Source organism: Cygnus atratus, chromosome 5, assembly GCF_013377495.2.
Source record: "Cygnus atratus isolate AKBS03 ecotype Queensland, Australia chromosome 5, CAtr_DNAZoo_HiC_assembly, whole genome shotgun sequence".
Classification (NCBI taxonomy): domain Eukaryota; kingdom Metazoa; phylum Chordata; class Aves; order Anseriformes; family Anatidae; genus Cygnus; species Cygnus atratus.
Genome location: NC_066366.1, coordinates 21,591,798 through 21,614,921, shown reverse-complemented (window position 1 = coordinate 21,614,921; position 23,124 = coordinate 21,591,798). Strand labels below are relative to the sequence as shown.

The 23,124-nt window shown below is 40.4% G+C and overlaps 2 protein-coding genes across 12 annotated transcripts in view; one reads left to right on the top strand and one right to left on the bottom strand.

Annotated features, from left to right (window-relative positions):
• The window catches only part of STRN3 (striatin 3), a 61,678-nt gene extending 60,834 nt beyond the window's left edge, over positions 1-844 (bottom strand). For 2 of the 6 annotated variants that reach the window (XM_035552060.2, XM_035552059.2), the window contains exon 1: positions 398-842. In XM_035552060.2, coding sequence (XP_035407953.1) covers positions 398-733 — 336 coding nt within the window. In that variant the 5' untranslated portion in view covers positions 734-842. Of the gene's footprint in view, positions 1-397 lie in introns of all 6 variants that reach the window. The other 4 variants (XM_035552061.2, XM_050711068.1, XM_035552062.2 and 1 more) reach the window with 4 other exon arrangements.
• AP4S1 (adaptor related protein complex 4 subunit sigma 1) lies at positions 231-23,045 on the top strand. 6 transcript variants are annotated; one of them, XM_035552067.2, is made up of 8 exons: positions 1,023-1,082; positions 2,788-2,876; positions 6,201-6,352; positions 8,515-8,705; positions 10,132-10,218; positions 11,286-11,354; positions 14,750-14,761; positions 22,286-23,045. In XM_035552067.2, exons 4-8 carry the CDS (start codon positions 8,568-8,570, stop codon positions 22,412-22,414), a joined length of 435 nt encoding a protein of 144 aa, XP_035407960.1. In that variant the 5' UTR covers positions 1,023-1,082; positions 2,788-2,876; positions 6,201-6,352; positions 8,515-8,567; the 3' UTR covers positions 22,415-23,045. The 6 variants fall into 6 exon arrangements, with proteins under 6 accessions (XP_050567027.1, XP_050567029.1, XP_050567028.1 ...); XM_050711070.1 differs by lacking the exons at positions 1,023-1,082; positions 2,788-2,876 and adding an exon at positions 231-248; XM_050711072.1 differs by lacking the exon at positions 6,201-6,352 and having other exon boundaries at positions 992-1,082.
• Positions 23,046-23,124: the final 79 nt, after the last annotated feature.

Below are 23,124 nucleotides of genomic sequence, written 5' to 3'. Positions count from 1 at the left end.
GCGATGGCAGCTGTCAGGGCGCTCCTCGCCCTGCCGCCGGCGCCGAGGCAGCGGCCGCCCTGCGCCGGGAGCGGGCCGGAGGCCTGCGGAGCGGGGCTGCCTCCGGAGCCGGGAGCCCGGGCGGGCGCCATGCTACAAACCAAAATGGCTGCCCCGGGGAAGGGAGCCCAGCTCGGGCCGTGAGGGGCTGCGCCTCCGCCGAGCCCCGCCGCCCGCCGACGCCGCTTCCCCCGCCGGCCCCGCCGCAGGTACCGTCCCCAAGCCGCGGCCTGGGGGAGCCGAGGGGCCCCGCTCCCCGCGGCGCCGCCGCTCCCGCTGCCCGATGGCGGCCCGCCGCCCGCAGCCCCCCGGGCCGGTCCCGGCCGGGAGCCCGGCCCCGCGCGGAGCCCGGCCGTACCTGCAGCTCGGCCCGCTCCACCTCCCAGTGCGCCCTCTCCATCTCGAAGCGAGCCCACTCGTGCTGGATGTAGTGCAGGATCCCCGGGATGGTGTAGTGCTGCGGCCGGGACAGCTCGGCGGGGCCCGCCGCCTCCTGCCCGGCCGGGGCCGCGGGGCCCTGCGGCGGCTGCTGCTGCTGCTGCCCTCCTCCTCCTCCGCCGCCGGCCCCCGCGCAGCCCCCGGCCGGCTGCAGGTTCACGCTCCCACCCGCCTGCGGCGGCGGCTGCTGCGGTCTCGGCGCGGCCGCCATCCCGCCGCCTCCTCCTCCTCCCCCGGCTCCGGGGTGCTCGTCCATTGTCTGCGGGGAGCCCTCCTCCTCCCGCTCCTCGTCCCGCGGCGGGGGCCTGCGGCGGGGGGCCGCGGAGGGGGCGAGCGGCGCTGGGCGGGGGAGGCGGGACGGCTGCGGGGAGGCGGGGGGCTGCGCCCGGCCGTGTGCGGGTGTCAGAGCAGCACCGAGCCGCCGCCGGCCGCCATTACAGCCTGCGGCCCACCCACCCGCGGCCGCCCGCCGAGGGAGGGAGGCAGGGAGGGAGGGGGAGCGGCGCGGCGCCTGCCGGGAAATCGCTCCTCTCTCTGCCCCCCCCCCCACACGCTTCCTCCTCCCGGCCGGGCAAGGCGGCGGAGTGCGCATGCGCCTGAGGGAGGTGAGCGCCGTGCGTTTGGCGGGGGGAGGGGGAAAGGGGGAGCGGGCGTTGCGCCTTTCCCGCCGCTGGCGCGAGGTCGGGCGCGCGGCTCGGGGCTAACGGCCGCCATGAGGGGAGGGGAGGGGAGCGGGGCGGGGAGCGGGGCGGGGGGGGCGGGCGGGCGGCCGGCCATGTCGTGCCCGGCCCCAGCCACGGAGCTTCTGGAGGCGCCCGTGGGGGCTGTGCAGGCGCGTCCCGCGTGGGCCCGCCGCCGAGCCTGCAGCCTGGTGTGCCCTCTGTCTCCGTGCATCTCCAGCACCTGAAGCCCGCGGGGTTCAGGTCTTTAACGTTCCCAGCAGTTCAGTGGTGACCTTCGTTAGCCTCACGAGTAGGCAGTTTTCTGTTTTAAATTTAGGGTACGTTTCCAGAAGCTGCCTAGTCCTTATAACCATTATAAACATTTTTTTTAGATGAACTTCATGGTGTCTCGCTTTCTGTGTAGTGTTTTCTCTCCTTGATAGGAAGAGAGAGTGCATAATACCATTCAAAAGCCGTTACCACACGAAGAAGGTTTTGCAAGAAATCAGTGTTTTTTTTCATCTGGGGAGGTTGTACCTGTGATAGCCGTGCTCTGGTCAACACGATAGTATGGCAGAGGAAACCGCCCTGGCTGCGAAATTCTGCTCTGAAACGCAGCATTTCCAAATTGTAACTGCATCCTATCCAAAATGATAGAAAGGCCGCCCCTTTTTAAGTAAGATAGGGATTTGGTTTTGCTTCTCTTGAAAACGCATATGCGCTGTACTCATGCCATAAGAATACGGATAGCGTCCTTACTGGGACTCATTCTTGACAGAGCTGTAATTGCGTTCATTACTGAAAAATAAATACCGCTTGTCTCACTACTGGTGTTTCCTCTCTCTGCTGACCTCTCAGGTGCATGTCGCTATTTCAGTTGTTTTACCAATTCATATCCGACTTCTCCATGAAGTCATTTCCTACAACAAATTCATCATATGTTTTTCCTTTTTCCATACAGATTTCCATACTATGTAAATCCAACTCTTCAGCATTTTTTTTTTCATTCTCCACTGGCAGTATCAAATCATTACCAAAAATTACGCCTTACCTCACAATCAGTTTAGCCTTTTGTTTAGCTTACAGTCTTATGAGACATTCCTCGTTGCTGAATACATGGGAGTTAACTGCAATTTAATTCTGTTACTATATTCAGCCAGCATTCTGACAACTGAACAGCAAAGGAAGACTTTTTTACTCTTTCCTTCCTCCTTGACTTCCCTAGATTAGCAAGGCTGCTTTTTTTAAAATTCCTGATCCTGAAGTGAAACATAGTGATTTACTTTAAAGCCACATAGACCAAGTTGTTTCATCTTCAGGTGGATTGTAATTTGAGCAATAATAAGATCTAGAATACAGAAATGATCGGTAATACCGATAAGTACTAGTGATACTAGATGTGACTTTTGTTAAAGCCTTGTCCATGGTCAGAACAAAAATAGAACAAGAGTATCAAATAAATGAACTGTCTTCATTTGCTATATACTTTTTTTACAGTAAATTCGTAGCCAGCAAGTTCAGTAGGCTAATGTATACCTCAAAAATATTTGTTCACCCGCTGTCACATGCTTGTAGCTCTATTATTTGACCATTTTTTATTCTCATTGATGCTTTAATTCCAGTTTAACCCATTTTGTTCTACATTTAGCACACAGATGAAATGCACTTAAAACCTCTGCATCCAGAAAACCAACTTGTTTATAGAGTTGGACAATACCGTGAATTATTGGCTTATAGGTATGACTAATGTTTATTTTATTCTTGGCAAAGGAAATCTGTAAAGATGAAGTTGTATATTTCTTGCTTGCTGTACTTAACCTCTTTCATTTTTAACTCAGAGTCCTAAAACGTTGCTGAACTTTGTTATAGCATAATAACTAAAATGCTTTTAAGTCTGTGGCCATTAACTAGAGTGGTTTTAACTTGACAGACAGAAATCTAATTTGGAATAATAACTGTGCTGCCCAAAGTCTCAAACTTGGGTTGTGTTTCTTTAATCATCTCTGTATGAGAGTATGCATGGATATTGGTGAAATCTTGGACAAAAATAAATTAATTTTAAGTGCTTGTGGCTTGTAGTGGAGGAGTAATTAAAATCGTTTAAAATGTTTAATATAACTGCATGTGAAATCTGCAGGGCTGGCCACACTGGAGATGTAAGACCTCCTTTTTATCCACAGAACAGGTATTGCAGGCTTTGCCTCTCTCAGAGGTCTCAACCAGTATCTGAAAAGATTGCATTCAGGGGTGTGACTCGCGAGCTGGGACAGCTTATGTTGAGGTGTCTCAGGCGGTTATGCTGCCTCCAGAGCTGGCACATCCTGGAAGTAGTTCCTCTGCCATCACGGTTTCTGTTTCAGCGTTCCGCAGCAAGCCGAGCAGATCTGAGTTTATTCTGATATATGAGGCTGGAGTTACCTCATACGGACAGGTGAGGAGGGTGAGCCTGCATGGGGCAGCAAAACCCAGAAGCATCTCTCCATGAGCCATATAGCCCTTAGTCCTTCTGCCTATCTGCCGGTTCAGAACGAGCCGAAGCTATTGAGTTGTAGGTCTTCAAAGATTCCATCAGTCTACCACCATGAGTCATAGAAGCCAATCACGATAACAGTTTTCTCTCACAGATATTTATGTGCAGGAGATAATTTAACGAGGGTGAGCTCTCACACAGCATAACAACGCATATCTAAATCACAGTAGTTACACTGTATGTAGTTTATGTGTGCCAAATTATCCACACAGAAGAAACCTCCTGTAAAAGAAATGAAGGAGAAAGCTACTCAGTTGTTCAGTGAGGTACTTGGTTTTGAAGTTCGCAATTTCAAGACATTTTATGTCTTCTCTGTGTGAAACCTTTGAGGGTTTTGTTTCTAGGGAGTCTTCATTATGTCATAGTGTTTCAAAGGTGTTTTGTAGATCAGGTACACGAGAAGCATGTACTGTAGGTTATTCTGGACAAAATTTGGAATGTGTGGTTGACTGTCACTGGGAAAGCTGGGCTTGACAGTCCATCAGGATCTGGGTAGTTCTTTCAAGTCTTCTGCTCATAAGCCCATTTGTGATGCAGATAGTTGTCCAGTGGCCTGGAATAAGAGTATTTGTCAGAAAGGAATAGGCAGCCTTCAGATAGCAACATCTTTTCATTACTAAAATGAGCAAAATAATGGCAGTGATATGAAAGTGTTGCATCGTGTCACCAATTCTCTTAACTATTTGATTCTGTATGCGAAAAAACATAGTAATTCATGTTGGATTTGTGTGTATATGCATGCATACATGCAAGAAAGTGCGTGAGAACACACAGAAAAGCATGTAGGAGCTGTACCAGAAGACACAGAACTGTCTTTGTGAGTAGAGTACTCATAATTGATCACAGAAAGTAGTTCCTGAAATACGTGGAACTAGGAGGAGTGGGAGATTCCTCGCCCATCAACATGCACAGGTGTGTTTTTGTTTTATTACACTTCACAGATCTCTTCACATCTTACATATGCTAAGCATTTTAACATATTTTCTGTATCTGAAAGATAAGATGAAAGAAGAAATAAACTGAGAGAAACAAAACTCAGTAATTTCCTGGTTTTGCCTAAACTGTACAAGAACATGTTTTTATTTCTACACAGGTGATTTTTAAAAATACTTATTTTTAAAGAAAATAAAAATAAGATATTTTTAACACTGGAGTTATTCTCAAAGCCAGATTCCACAGCTGTACTTGCACGCTTTATGTAATGTATGTCTATATTTATTTTTACATGTAAATCAGATCGAAAATTTATTCCAGTATTTCTGCACAAAATCGTGTGCTTGTACTGTCATTTGTGTGAGAAACATTTACAGATAAAATTTTGGAAGCTGTCTTGGAGGCTCACAGGAAAAACACAGCAATGACTAGCGATACTAGCGGACCTCTCCCCTGCAGCTGTTAATCACCTACTGTAATACTGTGAATGATGACTGTGTCATAAATTACAGGTGACACGTTTGAGTACTGCTATGGTTCTACCACTGTTACAGCATAATTCAATTTTTTTTTAATATCGATTCTGGATAAGAGCATTTGTGAGGATTTAAAAAATAATAATTTGAGTCTGAAGTATTTTAATATGTAAAACAATCCAGGCCACTTGAAATAATACACAGATACATTAGTCCTAACACCAGCATTAACCAGATTAACCATGTAGAAAGATTAGGTTAATAAAGGAGTAATTAGGATTAGGGGCCAATCCTGCGGTAGGATCCATGCGTATCAGTTCTTCAGATTCTTCTGTTATATATCATGTACTGGTAACTCAAAATACAACAGCTCTCTTAATGTTCCTGAGGTGCAACCTTCCTTCCTCTGGTCTCACCTCAGTATCTCCAGACCCGTAAAGCCTCAGGTTTTTACTCTTTGGGGAAGGAACTGTGTGGCCGAGGCGCTTGCCAGCAACAGGCCTCACGCAGCACCTGCGCCCTGGTGCTCCGCAGCTCCATTCGTGTCCAGGGGATTCAAATAGCCTGGAGACAGCTTGCCCAAAGCTAAGGGCTCTTCCTTTATAATTCAGCAGTACCAAACAGAAAGAAGCAGCATAAAACTAAGAAGAAAAAGGAAGAATTGTGTATGTCTTTATCATGGTCTGTTTAGCTGGGACAGACGTGTTTTGCAGCTGGTAGGAACAACATGCCTTGTGGTCTCTTGTGCCCAACCTTGCTTGTTTTTCATTAAAACAATGGGCAGCATTTCTTAGATCGCTCCTCTTTCACACCACAACCCTTTATTCTTTAGCATTCAGGCTTTCTTTTGGTCCTGTGTAAAGTTTCATCTGGAAGGAGTCATCCATTGTTATCCTTACTTGAGACTCATCTCATTGCACCGCTGTAATTTCAAGCAGCAGTACAAAATAGAACAGGGAAAAAAAAAAGAGCCATATGTGAAATGCAGAAGAGATTATATAGATGGTACTTTCTCATTTCATCATAAATGTCAGCCTGAGCTGCCGTCTGACAGGGAAGCTCCCTTAATACATTTCCATCTGGGCCTTTTTTGTCTTAATTGCCTCATTTGTTCTTTCTCAGAGAACCACTTCCACTGTTCAAGAGCCCAGAGCCCAGCGGACAAGCTGTGTACACCACAGCAGCATTTATTAGCGTTCTGACTCTTCCGTCTGAGGGAATCAACAAAAAGGCACTTTCTTCTTGACATAAAGACTTCACTGTGTCTGCTGGAGGTGAGAAAACAGACTGTCAGGGCTGCAAATAGACTCTATTGTCATTTGTATTGATTCTGGACTCCTGTTCCCCGGAGGTGTCCTACAGACCAGAGCAGATCAAAGGGGAACTTACAGAATAACAGGGATAAAAGCTTTCTTGCATATGTAGGATAATGCAAAGGAAGAGCTCTCCCTGCTAGCTGATAACATCCTCTGGTATTTTCCTTCATTTGAAGGACTTGTGAAGATTTAATGGAGAAAATACAGTCCTACTCGTCCTTTTCAAATGTCTTACCTGTTTGGAAGACAGTAAAGGAAAGAAGAGGATTAAAGAATTCACTGCTGATGTTAACTCCCAATTAAGGCTATATTTTTGTCCAATGGCAGCATGTCTGATAGAAAACAATCCAGTCAAAAGATCCCGTTTTTTGGTGAAAGTTTCTTTAAAGCAGTAAAACTCCTACCAGGCTGCTTTACTGAAATAGGTCTGTTGAACCTGTATATCTGTTGCAGGAATTTTTCCTTTTATTGTTGACTCATTTTGTGGATCTGGTTTATGATTTCTTCCCTCCCACATCTAATTTTAAAACAATTTAAATTATATGGTAGTTTCACAAGGGTAAGAAATGCCCCTACAATATCTTCTAATCACTTATCAGGTCTAATTAGTGAAGATGCATTTAGTATAGGAATCTAGATTTCTGTGCGTAGTAAGTAAACCACAGCACGCTGTGGAGAATGTGATCGCTTTCTTCAGATAGCAGTGATGATAATAGAGGTGGCTTTTCTTTCAGGAAATAACTAGGTGACCAATATTAATGAGAAGTAAGCAATAATTAATGGTAGCACGATATATTGGAATTTCTTGTATCACTATCATGTAAGATTGAGGTGGTATGACCCCTAAATATAGCCAGTTTGTTTAGGTTGCCAGTAATATGAGGCAGCACCTATGCAGCATGCCTTGTTATAAAAAATCAGTAGATGGCTAAATACCTGTGAAGCTGCTGACTCAGAGATCAATGCCGATTTTTGCATTTTTCCCTTGTGCCCCTCTCCACTGTTAAGATACACCGTTTTTTTAAACAAAGAGCTACACCTTATTATTCTGTGGATTCCTGGTAGAAGTTTGCCTTTTCTTGCAGGAACTCTGGGATCTTAGGAGAAAATATTTGCATTATACCTTGGTAAAGCACCAGGCAAGGAGCAAGTTTTCAAAATTGGAATAAAGAAATAGCTTTTGCAGTATTTGCTGTGTTGCCAGTGTATAAACCTCAGGAACATATGGGCCAATAAGTCTGTGATACAAATAGAGTCAGTTGGAAAACATTACAGTGACTGTTTTCTGGTATTAAAGAAAATAGCCCAGAATTTATGCATTATGCAGTTTACCTTTTTTGCACGCTTTCAAAACATGAGAAAGATTTTTTTTTTATATATAGCAAGCAGATTCTGGTTTTTGACAGCCTTTTTCATTGTACCTTGTATGTGGCAGATTTATATTCTTCGTTTGTATTTCAATGGTATTATGTGGATTTATACTTATTTAGATTAAGATTAAGCTGTTTAGAGTAATTAACATGAAGAGATTTCTCCTTAGAAATTTCTCCTAAGACCCATACTCAGTTTTCATTATGTGTAGAAGCTACCTTCAATATGGGAAAGCAGATTGGAAAAAGTGGATTGCAGCAGATCCAAGATATATGCTGATAACCAGATATTTGGGAGGAAGGTATAAATGAAGTTTTTAAATAATAGCTAACAAACAAAAAAACACCAACAAACTGTCCAATATTGCTCTTTTCAGCTGCATTAATTTTATGATTTGGTATTGGACAAATTTCTGATAATGTTTCCAAACCAGTTAGCATGCAAGAAGAAAATGTTGAGTAGATTGAGAAAATGTTGAGTAGTAGAAGAAGAAATTGTGTACTCCTGGAATTCCCAGAATTCTGCAAAGCAATTAAATCGCTTGATAATGGAGAAGCTTTGATACTTTCTGATTATTTGTATAGAAAAAAAATGGAGTATTACTCTTGGGATGTGTGCAAAAGATTAGAGTTGTGTTTTTTTTTTTCCTATGTTCTGTTCTGGAAATAAATATGTGCAAATATGGGCTGGCCAACTTCTGGGAAGTCTTTTATAACTCCTATGTGTACTTTTTTTTTTTCTCCTCACAGAAATACTCCTGCATTGACAAATCAAATCTACCACTGAGATCAACAAAAAAGAAATGATAAAATTTTTTCTTATGGTGAACAAACAAGGTCAAACGAGGCTCTCTAGGTATTATGAGCATGTAGAAATTCATAAACGGTCAATGCTGGAAGCTGAAGTAATCAAAAACTGTCTCTCCCGTTCAAAGGATCAAGTAAGTTTTTACATATTTTTTGTTAGATGTTTTATTGTATTAACATTGCACATCTTTCACATAAATAATTCTAGAAACAAATCAGTTTCCATTGCAGGTCATTATTTCATTTGCACCCATGAAGAAAAAAGTTGTTTCTAGCTTATGTGTTCGTTCAGATGAACTATGAATCTGTGTTGAATAAATGTTTTTTTTTCTGAGGCTTACAATGATTTTGGACTTTTCTCTTTCACTGTCATGAAGATTCTTCCTGTTTGTTTGAAGAAGCTCAGAAGTCCAGGAAGAATTTATTTTTTCCTGTTATTGCTTGGCTAGTAGTGATCTATAGATAGGCATCAAGACATCAGTTTTCCTTGCCGAGAAGATAGTAGGTGTAGCATTGACAGCTCCAAGTTAAAAAAAAAAAAACTTGTTAGAGAGGATTTCAAGATGTGATATGACTTTCTAAAACAGAGGGTGGTTTTTTTTTTTTTTGAAACACATTTTTTTCAGCCTTCATAGGTCTGAAACGCTTTTTAGGCATTTTTATTAAAAAAAAAAAATCACAACTTGTGCATGAAAGTCAGGAAACTCAGATGTTGGAAGTTTGTTAGATGACAGTTGAGATTTTATGGCTCACATAACTGAGCCACTGGTTCTTCAAGACAAGTACCAAACTTAGCAAAAATTTCAAGCACATTGACTTGAATTTGAGGAGAAATGTGTGACTTGGAATATGAATGAGGTATTTCGGTTTGTGTTCTGAAGTCACCTTCTTTGTCATTAATTATGTGTGTGCTGGAACAGTGGTCCTACCCTATTTTGTTCTAGAAAGCCTCAGAAAAAATACTAGTCCCTATAAACTACTCCAGTTCACGGAATTGGCAGTGGCTAAAGAAATTGACTTGTGCTTGCAAGAGCATCTCTGAACAGAAAGTTCACCCAAAGAATTAACAGTATGCTGCCATTTCAAGAACTGAGCAAAACGTTACTTAAAAAAGGTGACGTGTAAAGCAGTGTGTAATAGCACCATCTACTGGCTCTTGTCTCATGGTGAACTACATGCGGATTTCTCCCGTGTCTGGACTGCTAATACTCTTAGTGTTTATAACAAGAATATTTATCATAGTTAAATATGAAAGTGACCTTCAGTTTGTCTCTTTTGGAAGTGCTTCTAATTGAAAATATAGGGGAAATCTTGACTGTCCTTCAATTCTAACCCTGAACAAATCATTTCAGTTTACCTACATAAAAAGTGGTACCATGTTTTCTGTCAGTAGATGAAAGGTTTTGTGTAAAAGTTACCCTACCTTCTTTCAAGTCAAAATTACTTGACGGACCTTGGGAAATCCATTGTTTTTTTGTGGGTCTTATGTAAACAAAAGCTTAGTAATGTCTTATGATTAAATGGCAACTACTGTGTTTGACTAATTTTGTTTTTGCCTAGTGCTCTTTCATTGAGTATAAGGACTTTAAGCTGGTATACCGGCAGTACGCAGCCCTTTTCGTTGTCGTCGGAATCAATGAGACAGAGGTAAGAAATTATATTCACTCTTGAGATATAGGCTTGTAGTAATCACAGGCAAGAAGTCAAATCTTTTTCCTGTATGGAATTTTGCAACGTCTATTAGAGAATTTCAAGTAGTCATTGCAAAAAGAAAAAAAAGTATACAAGAAAAACACAGATGTTTGACTTCATTCTCTAGCAATAGCCTGAACTATTATCATGAGGCAGTCTGTATGAGCCTTGTACTGATTCTGCTTTCTAAACTTACATTTGATTAAACATAAATTTTTAGGGTGAGGTTTCTCAGTAAATGTCTCCTGTGTAGTGACTTCCTAACTGCTCACTGTTTTTATCCTCCTTGACCAAAGAAAAAAAATCCATAACATGTCATATGCCAATTTATTTTATTTTTTAAACAAAAGTGGAAAAAAAAATGGTATCTGACTGAAAATGGATAAGTACTGTTACTTAATATGCCTTTAAGGCTCAGTCATCCCTCAAGTGTTTACGTTGATTTCCAGTTCTCAGAATTAATTTAAAACTTTCTCCTGGAGACCTTAATGGGGTGGTGTGGAAGGTAGCTGCTAACTACAGTGGTGTCTTCAAGGGTTATAACTGCAAGCAATTCAGGGCACATTCTTTTGGCTTCACTGTACCACAAAAAACCCCATCCGTCAATACTGCTGCAGCATAGTGTGTCTCTGTACTGCAGTGGGCAGGTGTGACTTCAGCATGGCTAGGCATAGTGCAGCTGCCTGAATTTGTCTAGGTGATGTGGGGGATGGCAGAAGAAAGGATGTAGTGGGATGGCAGCAGCCCAAGCAAGACACATCCATTCGGTTCTGCAGTGCTTACTCAGGTGGCTGCCCTGGCCTGGCCTGAAGCTTACGAGCCTGAGCACTTGCCTGCTCTTGGTGCTCAGCGAGGTGTAACCACACCTCCTCTTGCTACAACAGAGTTTGTGCACTTTAGTGTAGTACTTCCTGTGATTTTGTAGTTGGTTTTCATACATCACAAGCTGAAATAACACTAAGAATACTACCATTGTTTCTATCTGTTCATTTAACATTCATTCGTTTTTAATTTAATTTCAGAATGAGATGGCAGTATATGAACTAATTCATAATTTTGTGGAGGTCTTGGACAAATACTTCAGCAGAGTGGTGAGTGAGACATTGAATCTATTACAAAATGTTTATTCTCTTTCAAAGCTCTAGTGAATGTCATTACAGGTAATAAATGAAAGTTGTTTTATATTAATGTAGATTTTTGAAGACTTTAGCATATTATCACTGTTAAAAAAATACAGTTGATTTTTCAGAGTAGTAAAAGCATGCGTGGGTTATAAATCATGAGACAAGGAATACCAGAAATAGTTTTGGTAGAAAAGCATGTTTTTATATGCTTATACTCAGGGGTTTCTCTGGGTCATCTACTCTCAAAATAGCCATGGCATTCTATGTTTTAAAGAAATACGAGTTTTTTCCTCACTTTTTTTTTTTTAATGGTTCTTAGTATAATGTTCCCAAAATACTATTCATCGTAAAGAGAGTATAAGTGTTAAACAGGGAGCTGACAACACACTCACTGAACAAGATTAGAGGGACAGAGCAAACAAAACCTCAACAACCAGTCTGTACTTGTACTCCCCATATTGTTGTGCAACAGTGGGTATCTGATGTAACAGCTATTGTAAAGACTGTCACTTTGGTGAGGATTTGAAGACGGAGATAGCTCCAGTTAAAATGACACTTTCCCTTTTGGTAGAAGAGGTTTTGTTTGTTTTTACAAAACTGGAAAATGCAGCGTTATAACGCTGGTTAGAACCTGTGCTATGTAATATAGGATTTGAAATAATCTCCTTATAAACAAATTCATCTCAAATAATACTTGGGCACAATTTCAGTTTGGCTATACTGAAGTGTTTTAGATACCCATCTCACAAAAGAGTACTGGATGGAGTTTCCTCCATTGTCCATCAGTTGGAGGGTATTACATTGGTAAATACAGATGCAAGCAATCGGTACGCAGTGTTTATAATGTAGGTTCCCCAGTACTAGCACCACAGCAGACATAGCAGAGCTTCCTGTGTGAATTCAAGGACGTGCTTGAGAGTCTTCTAAACTCCTCACCGTTTAGATGCCTGACAAATGCTTGAGGATGTTATTTCAACTACTGCTGTACCAGCCTTTTGAAACTCCTGGTACGGAGTAAATCACTTCCTGACTGTACAAAGTTCAGAATGTATTTCTTAAAATTGTTATGACTGCAGTCCCAACCTGAGCAGTAATAACCAGGAGTGGAATTTGATCCCTGCAGCATGGGAACGCACAGTAAAACCTAAATCTTATTTATCTAATTGAGCTAATAGTTGCCAACCACTTCTCAAATTTTATTTTCTTTACTTAGGCAGAGCAAAAATAGATTTAGTTCTTATATGTATAAATATGTATATATAATTTCTTGACCACATATATCACACAACCACTGATAGTTGTTAGAAATTTGCTGAATTCATCCTAACAGATTTTGGTATTTCTCCTAGCATATAAGTTTTAAAACTAGGGGAAGTGAAAAGTGGGGTAGTTGAAATCCCATGCCATTCCATGGTTCTATTTTTAATAGCCTGTTAACAGTAAATGGTAGAACATTGAAGAGGGCTATAATTCTAGCTGGAGTTTCTGACAGAAACCACAGGACAAAAAAGTATATGTTTGTACTATTATGGATTAATGTTCAGGATTTGCAGAATTTTAGAAGAATCCCAAATTATGATGATGACAATGGAAACAAAACTCTGGGAAAGGAAAGAACATCTGTCCTGCTCTAGAATGACATTTTGTCATCTATTATTTTTAGGTTTGTGAGCTCTAAACGTTCTCACGTACTCTATTTTTATCTAATGGAGCTTACAGAGCTTGGGTCCCCTAACAGAATTAGGGGGAAGCTTTCAAAGTTGCAAGTGAGGTACAGCTCTGAGTCCCCTTCACTTTTGTAACAGCTACCTAGGAAGAACTCCACTTACTGTTTAGAATATATCGTCCAATGTTTTCCACTCTTTTTTAATATGAAGGAAGTTCAAACTGATCAAACTCTTAAAATACAGTTTTTGTGAGGCATAAAAATTTCCAGCCGAAGGATGGCAAAGTCACTTGGTGAAGACTTATCACGTTGGACCGCAGAAGGTCGTACTTTTGTCAGTGAGAACTCTGCCAGGGCTAGACTGTGAATGGAATCCATGTCAGCAAGTACAATACATTCCCTCAGTTGCAGATAAAAATGTTCTGTGGGAACAGACATCTTTCTTTCAGCAGAGACTGGAGAAGTTCCACCCTAACTGTGCAGGATCTGAGGCTGAGATTAATTGTTTCTAAATTTAGCCATTTAACAGCCACCAAAGTTAGATGTTTGGTCATCCTATGCTCCCATTACAGGGAGTGGAGACAAACAAGTATCTCTAGAAAGTGAGTCATGTCTCAAGTGTGCTGAGTCAACTGGGGAAGATACCCATCTTTTCTGGCTGCAGAGAGACCACACAGGCTTCTCAGTCAGACACTTCAGTTAAATGAATAAAACTATGTTATAAATTGAGGCCACGACTACAAGGAAATGTTGAAAAGTGAAGAATGGTGTCGCAGGGGCTGGAGCAGTAGTTAGAAGTGGTAGGGGTCCAAAGCTTAAGCTTCTCTCCCCCAATAGATCCTGCCACAGCTACCACAGCCATGTCTAGATTTTTCTGTTGACATGATATGCAGCAATTTATTTAGTTTTAACTGTTTTTATAACAGAATCATAGAATTCATTCAGGCTGGAAAAGATCTCCAAGATCATCTAGTCCAACCTTTCACCTAGTACTGAAGTCCGCCACTAAACCATGCTGCTAGGTTCTAAATCCACACATTTCTCAAAGACCTCCAGGGATGGTGACTCAACCATTGCCCTGGGCAGCCTAGGCCATGCAATCCTTTCAGTAAAGAAACTTCTCTTAACATCCAACCTAAACCTCCCCTGGCACAACTTGAGGCCATTTCCTCTGGTCTTATCACTTGGTACTTGGGAGAAAAGCCTGATCCCCACCTTACTACAATCGCCTTTAAGGTAATTGTCAGGTACAATAAGGTCTCCCCTGAACCTTCTCTTCTTGAAGCTAAACAACCCCAACCCCCTCAGCTGCACCTCATATGAATTGTAAACTTGAAGTTAACATCTTGTTTTTGCAGAAGGAGGAAGAGAGAATGTAGGTCTGGAGATGCCATGATTAAGAGGTGCTGTTTTTCTACGCACTCACTGAGATAGCAATGCATATATTCCAATCATTGATATAGGTGACCTTGTTTTTTTCTAAGTGAAAATTTCAGAACACTAGCTTTTGTAACAGGGGTAGGTAACACATCAAAAGCAGTTTCTGTTCTGCCCAGAACCGAAATGTGAATCACCCTAAACATTTCATTCTATTTTGAAGACTTCATCATCTAATAGGATTATGTAATGTTTAATGACCGAGATGAAAGATCAAACTGTAACTAATGGTTGTGTGTTTTTTTTTTTTTTCTTTCAGAGTGAATTAGATGTATCCTTTTTGGTGTCAGAAAGCCGTTTGTCTCTCTTTTTGGTGCATGTTTTAGCTCATACTGTCCTCAGATGCTGACTAAAACAGTCAAGACAATGCACAGGTTTCACAAATTTTGCATTTAAAATAGCAACATTTGGGTATCTGTATGAAAGCATGGCTGATGTTCATGAGGGTCTCCTAGTTAAATTTTCAGTCATCGAGATAAGCCTCGAATGACATTTAAAGAAAGTCATGGAGAGCTTGCTTTGAGAGAACTAACAACAACATCTAGACATGAAAGTTTATATTCATGGGGGAACTTTCAGACTGAACTACTGATAACTTCTGGGTTTTATTTTAAGTTTACAGTAAAATAGATACTGATACGAGCTACAAATAATAAGAAGTGAATGTTACAGCTGTGCCTTCAGCCAAATAAGAGAGCAGTAGCATCATTATAAGATTAGATTTGTGCTTTGATCTCAGAAGTCTAGGTGAGTTTTACTATCTCTAGTAGTACTAGTCTAGTTTACTATCTCGTTTACTATCTATGCCACAGATACTGTAGATGTCTACGTTTGTTTTCCTTATGGATCCATATGCTCATGTGTATAATTTGCAGAGTATTTGCTTAAAATATAATCAATACTGAACTAAAACCAAATACAAACATACACTACATAGTAAAATACTGTCACTCTGGAATGAATTTAAGAATTAGTAATATATGAAGAACAGAAAAATGCTGTAATTTTTCTTGTAACTGTTATCACTTCTTTACTGCAGAAAACAAAAGGGAATAATTTATTTTTACTTTCCTAAGTATTTTAATGATTGCTACATGCTGGAACTCTCTCTTATTTACTGAACTTAAATCTATATCTGTACATATACTGCAATTCCTTCCTGAAATTCACAAAACACTGTGGTATTAATATAACACTCCTAGATTCACCTAGGTTAGAAAAGAGTGATAATGAAATTTCAGCATGAAGGGACTCTTTAGGTCTCTGATTATATCACTACATTTTTTTGTATTCAGTTATAGTTAAGGATCAGAATTAATGTTTACTTTGTGAGAACTTTGCAGAATTAGAGACTAACCCATCATACTCAGCAATTAAACAAAAATAGTTCTGTATGTCTCCATAGGGTATACTTGGAGTATGTATATACCTGACTCTTTTTAATCATGGATTATTTTGAGTACTGATGATTCTAAATTCTGCCTGCCTCTGGTCATTGTTTTCATACTAAGATACATTTTCTGTAGTTATATACCTACAGTTATCACCAGTAGCTCAATTAATAGCTGAGAAAAGCTCCTGTATGTCTAGCAGGCTTCTGCATACAATGCTAGTTTGCACTGTTTAGACAACCTGTGGCACTATATGCTAACACTAACACTTGCAACTGGTGCAGTACTGTGTCTGAATGACTCCTGTAAGACAGACAGCTTCTGCATGGCTCTCATCTGCATGAGGTAATGAATAGTAAGTATTTGGAAAACAGAAGTGTACGTTACTATTTATCTTTTTATTAAATACCAGCCTGAGAGAAAGTTCTCAAATCTTAGCTGTGCAAATATTGGAAAAGCTGATGTCTAGTATGTCCTCCCTCAATATGTATGACATATGCATGATGTACAAGGTTTTTTAATTTAAAAGTGCATTTTTATACATTATACATTTCAGGAACAGTTTTAAAATAAAACATTTTACTTATATCTATATATATACAAAATTTTTCTCTCAGGGAAAAAAAAATCGTAAATTGAGAAGATACATAAAATAGTTCAAGTGAAGTGAGATATCCTCAACATTTAAGCGTAAAGCAGAGGTGTAGTGATGAAGTGGGCTATTCAGAATTTATTTCTGACAATAGCTTGAATAGCAGATAAATAGGCCCAGAAGAACAATATAAGAACAATATAACACACGTCTTACACAGATGTTAATGCAGTGTAAACAATAATTCATCAATACACCTTTCAGAGCGCGTAAGATAATATCCCTACGTGGGGTTAAACCATTTCCCTTGCTAAATAGCCTTAGCTAACTCTTACATTTAATACAATTTGCTGATGGAGGAAGTACAGTCTGAATGTCTGTAGGGGCAAACACAAAGTAGTATTTATAAAATCCTTGTATACTGCGTATCTGGGTGGCAATTGTCACGATTTACCATCTCTGTGGTTTTATTTTTGTGTACAGATCCATATGAAGTTTATTTGAAAAGTAACATTAGCTATTCTATATAAAAAGTAGTGTTTACTAACATGAATAATAGTAGGAAGCTAAATGAAATCCAAAAACATGAGCATAATCACCCATGCACAGAGGAAATCCCAGTTAAAGGCTGTCACTGTCACACAGCTGAAATGTTCCTAGAATCCACGCTAAGCAACCAACATTTGTGTGGATTCTTAAAACTTTCCCAGGCTTAGTGCATTACCTCAGTATTCATGGCACTGCAGCTCCTGTTAATGTGGGGCTCCAGCTTCATTTAGGTCCAAACGCCCCCATTCACCCAAGGCACCTGGATCTTAACTTGTGTAAGGGCTCGAGCCTGGGGTCAGCCTTCAGGAGGGGGACCTAGGGCACAAGACAGGGAGCGGATTCAATTTGAATCCTGCCCAGCGGGACTCATACCTAATAGTTGTATGTACATACCATATACACCTGTGTGATGCTAATGAACAACTGAAAGGTTATCTCATGCATACTACAGAAACAAACACTGATTAGCTACTAGCCAGTTAAGTGACTACCTTTAGAGTAGCTGCATTTTTACAGGAGCTTTTGTGTGAATTGTAAAGCATGTCATTATATGATGGCTGTTTTCATTCTGGGATTAAGTCAGTCACATACTTGGGGGTACCTAAGATAGAAACGTATAACATCACCAGTGTTTTTTTGTTTGTTTGTTTTAGGGTGTTTTTTTGGTTTGCGTTTGTGTGCTTGCACAGGTGCATGCATGCAGGGGTGTGGGTTTTTTTTGGTTTGTTTTAAAAAAGTAGTGTTGTTAGGACAGTCAAATAAACACGTAATGAAATTGTCCTAGTGGTGCTGGCTTCCCAGTGTGTTAATATTGCTAGGCAAGCCTCACTTTTGTGCGTGAAATAAGTGGGTGGAATTCTATGTAGCTCTAGAACTGCAGCTTGGGTAGTGTAGGAGCTACTTTGTTGGTGTGATGATGACAGACTATAAAAATGAAAGTGATACCACAGAAGCTTTGTAGGGAACAATATGCTGGTAAGCCTGAGAGTTTTTAAAATTACAAAAAGTTGACTTTTCTGTTCCTTGAACTGGTGAAGCAAACCTTACTTGAAGACGTTAACATATGGAAGAAACAGATACTTACATTCTCCTTGTGGGAGGAGGAAGGCAGGGTTCTCTAGAACCAAGTATTTCAAGAATGTTGTCTTGATCCAAAAAAACTTTACATTCCATTGCAACTAGCTGATGCTTCTAGGATAGATAAAAAGCTTTGACAGAGGAAATACTTCATGTGAATTAAGTAGTAGTAAGAAAACTGAATGATGAATTTATAATTGAGAATTTATAAGGATACATTTCAGATAGTAAACTGTACGGTAAGTGGCTGAAACAGAAACCTACAAGGATTAGCTTTAAAATCCTTCATTAAGGGAAGACTTTCTCTCTAGTATTGTAAGAGAACATGTACTCACATCAGAAGATCAGCCACCTTTCAAACTTGAAGAGAATTTCTCCCAGAGTAGGAACAAATAATCTACATCACAGAACTTGAAGACACCCTTTAGACTCCTAATTAGTGTCAGCATAGTCATTTCAGGAAGAAAAAGTAGTAAACAGGGTTCAGTGACTTAAATTTGCCTGCTTTTAGATAGACTAAAAGATTTTAGATGACTAGAAGTTACCTAAAAGCAAATGTTGGAAAAGATAAAATCAGAATATGGGGTATTTCTTGACCCTCGATTAAAAAAAAAAAGGCAACTTCAACCAAACTTTAGTTGAAAATGAATGGCCAGGATAGAAATCAAAGTTCTGTAACGTTGTATATTCAGCAGCAAACCACCTGCCACATAAGTACTCATGCTGTAATCTACAAAGATTGTGTTTGTGCTTCTGGGTGTGTTACTTGATCACAAGGTGTTGGCTGTACTTCATCATTTCTTAAGCCTGTACACACCCTGAATTACTTGCCTAGAATATCCTGCGATATCTTAAAGCGTCTCTATATGAAGCAGTTATTTATCACAGGTAAGGCTTGAATGTGCCTCTTTCATTCCCTTCTCATTGCCTTCTCTCCCACTTAACTATCTGCCTATGTGTTGTTTCAGGGAAGGAGACACAAGACTGTGTCACATCTACCTCCTTTTAGTATTTAAGTGCCATAAAAACGCTTCATGAGACTAGAAAGTACCATTAGGGTCTTTCATAAGGGCAGGTCGTGAGCTTACCAAAAGTCAGCATAACATTTAAATACCAATTTTAGTAGATGCCATTTACGTTTACTGTCGTTGTATCTTACGGCCAGAATAGCATTTACTAAAATCTACAAACCAAAGAACATGCACCTCGCCGCTTGCATAGGCTTCTGATTTTCCTGAGTGCTCTGGAAGTTTTTGTTACACTTTCAACTACAGATGCACAGATTAATAAATATTTTCTTCTGCATACTTGTTTAAAATTGCCTGTTGGCCTCTACACAGGTCTAGTGCAAGTGTGGGCAGCCAGGATTCTTACAGGAAGCAAGACCTTAAATGAAAGCTCGGGGTGGTGTACACGTACACACTGTATATAGCTCTTCCTGTTGGCAGTTGCTCGAACTGGCTTGTTCTGCTGTTTTTCAGCTGGGTGTGGATCTATGACTTCAGGACTTTAAACCCTGAATATTGGGGTCACTTGCCAAACCAGTGACAGGTGGGGAGGATGAGTGTTGCTGAGACTCAGAGATAGACATCCCTCGATGGGCAGGGCAGGGAGACTTGAATGGCTAAGCAGTGTTTGTACAACAAGATGTAAGAGTAGAGAAGAGTCACGCGACTTACAGGAAGGGAAAAAAGCCAAGATTGCTGACTGTGCAAGTCTGACTGTTTGCCAAGAACAGCATGGTAGAGTGGGGTGGGAACAGAAGTGAAAAAGGAAGCCTGGATGTTTGGCTCAGGGGAGGGCATAAGCACTCTCACTCCTCTGTTGGAACTGCAGTACTGTGAATCACTTGGGTTGGTAGACTGCAGAAATGAAAAGCCCGCAGGAGCTGGTTTTATTGCTTGTTGAAACTTGAATGGAATGTTATCTAACTTCGTCAGCAGATCCTCTGGCCCTGTGTAGAGCAGTGTCACAGTTGATCTAAAGAGGAATAGAAGAACTCTCGTCCTAAGTGTTCACATTACTGTAATAAGGAAATCATAACTTCTCAGAATAAAATATTAGTGTAAAGACCTGTTTTTCTACCTGAAAAGTAGAATATAGGAGGAAAATGTTCATAAGTCCTTAATCAGCCAAAGTAAAACAACTACTTTTGTCTCTGGAACCACAGAAACTTAAGAGTGTTAAAGCTTCGAGGACAGTACTGTTCCTCAGAATTGAAAGATTTGAGCCTGGTGTTTAGAAGCAACTTGGGCCTATGATCAAATTCAGAAAGAGGTCTGGTATTTAAAATACAACCTAAAATTAAATTAGGTGCTTAAGTTTAGCAAATTGGAAACTATCTTATGAACCGTGGATGTTGACAGCAATAGTTCCTCCTCCTCACTTAAGAGGCATAGTTATTATTAAGTGGTTATTATTGTAGTTACTAAGTGGCGTAGTTATTCTGGGGGCTGAATTCTGCTATTACACATAACCTAGACACAGTGTTTGTGGTCAAGCAGAATGCACTCTCTTGAGCAGCTCTACAGTTGCTTGCTCTGCTGCCCAAGCATGCAGTAGCACTGAGTTCTGCCCAGAGCATGCACAGCCATTCCAGAACAGCAGAGGAACGTAACAGTCTGCTACCTGAAGTCTCACCAACTTGCATATACAAATTCACCCTACAATTCAGGCAAAACAAGTTCAAATTTTCCCATCTTTTAGAACAGTGGTCACAGACAGGGCTGATGAGACCTTGCTTTATTGTATGCAGCAGGAACAGTCACCATGACAGGGACAAAAGCTTAAGCTTCTCTCATCACTGAGATGACAGCGTCATACACAACATTTTACAGAACAATCATAAGTAGAAGGCAGCAGATGCAGTTGCTACAATCTCAGCTAAGCTTGGCTAGTGAGAAACATGGGTTTGGAATTCCCCAGGCTGAGGGAGGGCAGCCTACAGCTTCTAGGGTTCTCAGCAAAAGACGGGCAGCATCTTTACTATGGCGTTTTAAGAGAGACTGAGCCAGTCATTTTACCTGAAATAATGACTTGGGCTTCTGTATCTGAGAGAAACACCTACAGCAAAATCCCTCTCTGCATTCTTAAGTACTGGCTTCAGCATCAGTTGTCTTGAAACTGTGAGTTACTGTTGGGTCTAGCTCTCACTATTCGTTGCAGGGGAAGGAACTCCTTAACCTGAATTAGGTGCCTTCCCTTCTCAAAGAGAAGCTAGTAACACAGACACTGGCACGTTCAATGCTACTTAACTAAAATCCTTTTCTTGAATGCGGATCTTAGGCTGCTGACTTTCATGAGGTTTAGTGGTTGCAACACTGGTTATGACTGGTGTTTACCACCTAGCCAGAACAAATACATGCAAATATCAGGCTCCTGAGCTGTTGTCACATACAGGTCAGTACCTTCCACTGTTCCTGCAGTTTGCAGTAGTAATGCCTTAAACCACTGTAGTTCAGTCTCCTAGAACTCATGACACAGAGCAGCCCTCTGAAATGCCCAAGTTCAAAAAATTATTCAGATTATCTTCCTTCAGGTGAATGTTAGATTGTAAACATCTTTCAGAGAGTGTTTATTGAACTAGGAACCATTTATTTACTTTTGCTCCTGTGACTTATTACTAGAATAGTACATCAACTTTTCACGTCAGCAAGGTCCTCTTAAGAAGTTATTTTCAAGCAGATCAAGTAAATAGCATCAGCAATCTAGGGTAAAATAGATTATACTTTAGAATCTGATTTTTAAGAATTTGACTGAAAATGACTGAAAATTACTTTGGTTAGAAGAAATACAGAATGCCGGTTATCTTTACATTCAAAGCCTTTTTCCCTTGATAACATTTCATACTCAAGGAATAGATGGTACTCAGGCACACAGTAAAATTAACCACCTACATATCTAAGTTCAGGTTTACCTTTCTGTTACTTCTCTGTGGTCATGTTCCAAGATGTAACACTTGGTGCTTTGACTTCTCTAGTACCAACTTTTGACATCTCTCTGGCCGTGAAAAGGTGCCAGTTGTACTGTTTCCTTAGTTCTAGGAAAACAAACAGCACATAACTAGAATAAATTAATACCTACTTTATTTAAGATTTAATCAACAAGAAAGACTAAGATGCCTAAGATTTTTCTCCAAATTTGTCTTCATGTTGTTCAAAATGTACTTAACTTGTAATGTTTCTAGATCATGTTCAATTTGGATAGAGTGCACATCATTTTGGATGAAATGGTACTAAATGGCTGCATCGTGGAGACAAACCGAAACAGAATTCTTGCCCCTCTGTTTGTGCTCGACAAAGTGGCAGAGAGCTAGGAAGATGCCAGACTGACTAAAGCATTTAAAAAAGATGGTGAAATCATCAAGAGCATGGCAACAAGTCACTTTCTGATTTTGTAAGAGCAACTCATGCAATGTTCAAATTAGTTGGAAGATATTTCCTGCTTCTCCTATGCCCTACAAACCTAATGGAAAGACAGCTAACCATAAAGCAGAGCCTTCGTTTTCAGATGCAGCTTTCTACGGACACAGAAGCCCTTTTAGAACAGAAAAATGTTTCTCAGCATTTTGTTTTAAATAGACTAGGAATAAAGTAATGGAAACTTACATGTGACTGCATAGGTATCCCTTTGAATCATTTATCGTTCTACCTAACCTAGAAGATAGAAAATATGGAAATATAATTTCAAACAGTTTCAATGCCTCCTTTAAGCACCAACATTGTATTTTTTTATTTTCATACAAACATATTGTAAATTAAAGCTCTGTAACTTTCTATGACTAGATTCAGCCTTCATCAATAAGCTGGTCTCTTCCACAGAGACCCTCTTCTTCTGGTTACAAAAGAAATGTCAATAACAGAAGTATAGATGTTTTTAAGATTCCTGCACACCATGGAAGTTGTAACTAGAAGTTACACTTAAATAATATTAATAAAATAATTTAAATCTGAGTTTGATTAAATTTTATACATATTTGCTTCATAAATTACAGAAAATCTATTTTATTTTGACACACCAGTGTAT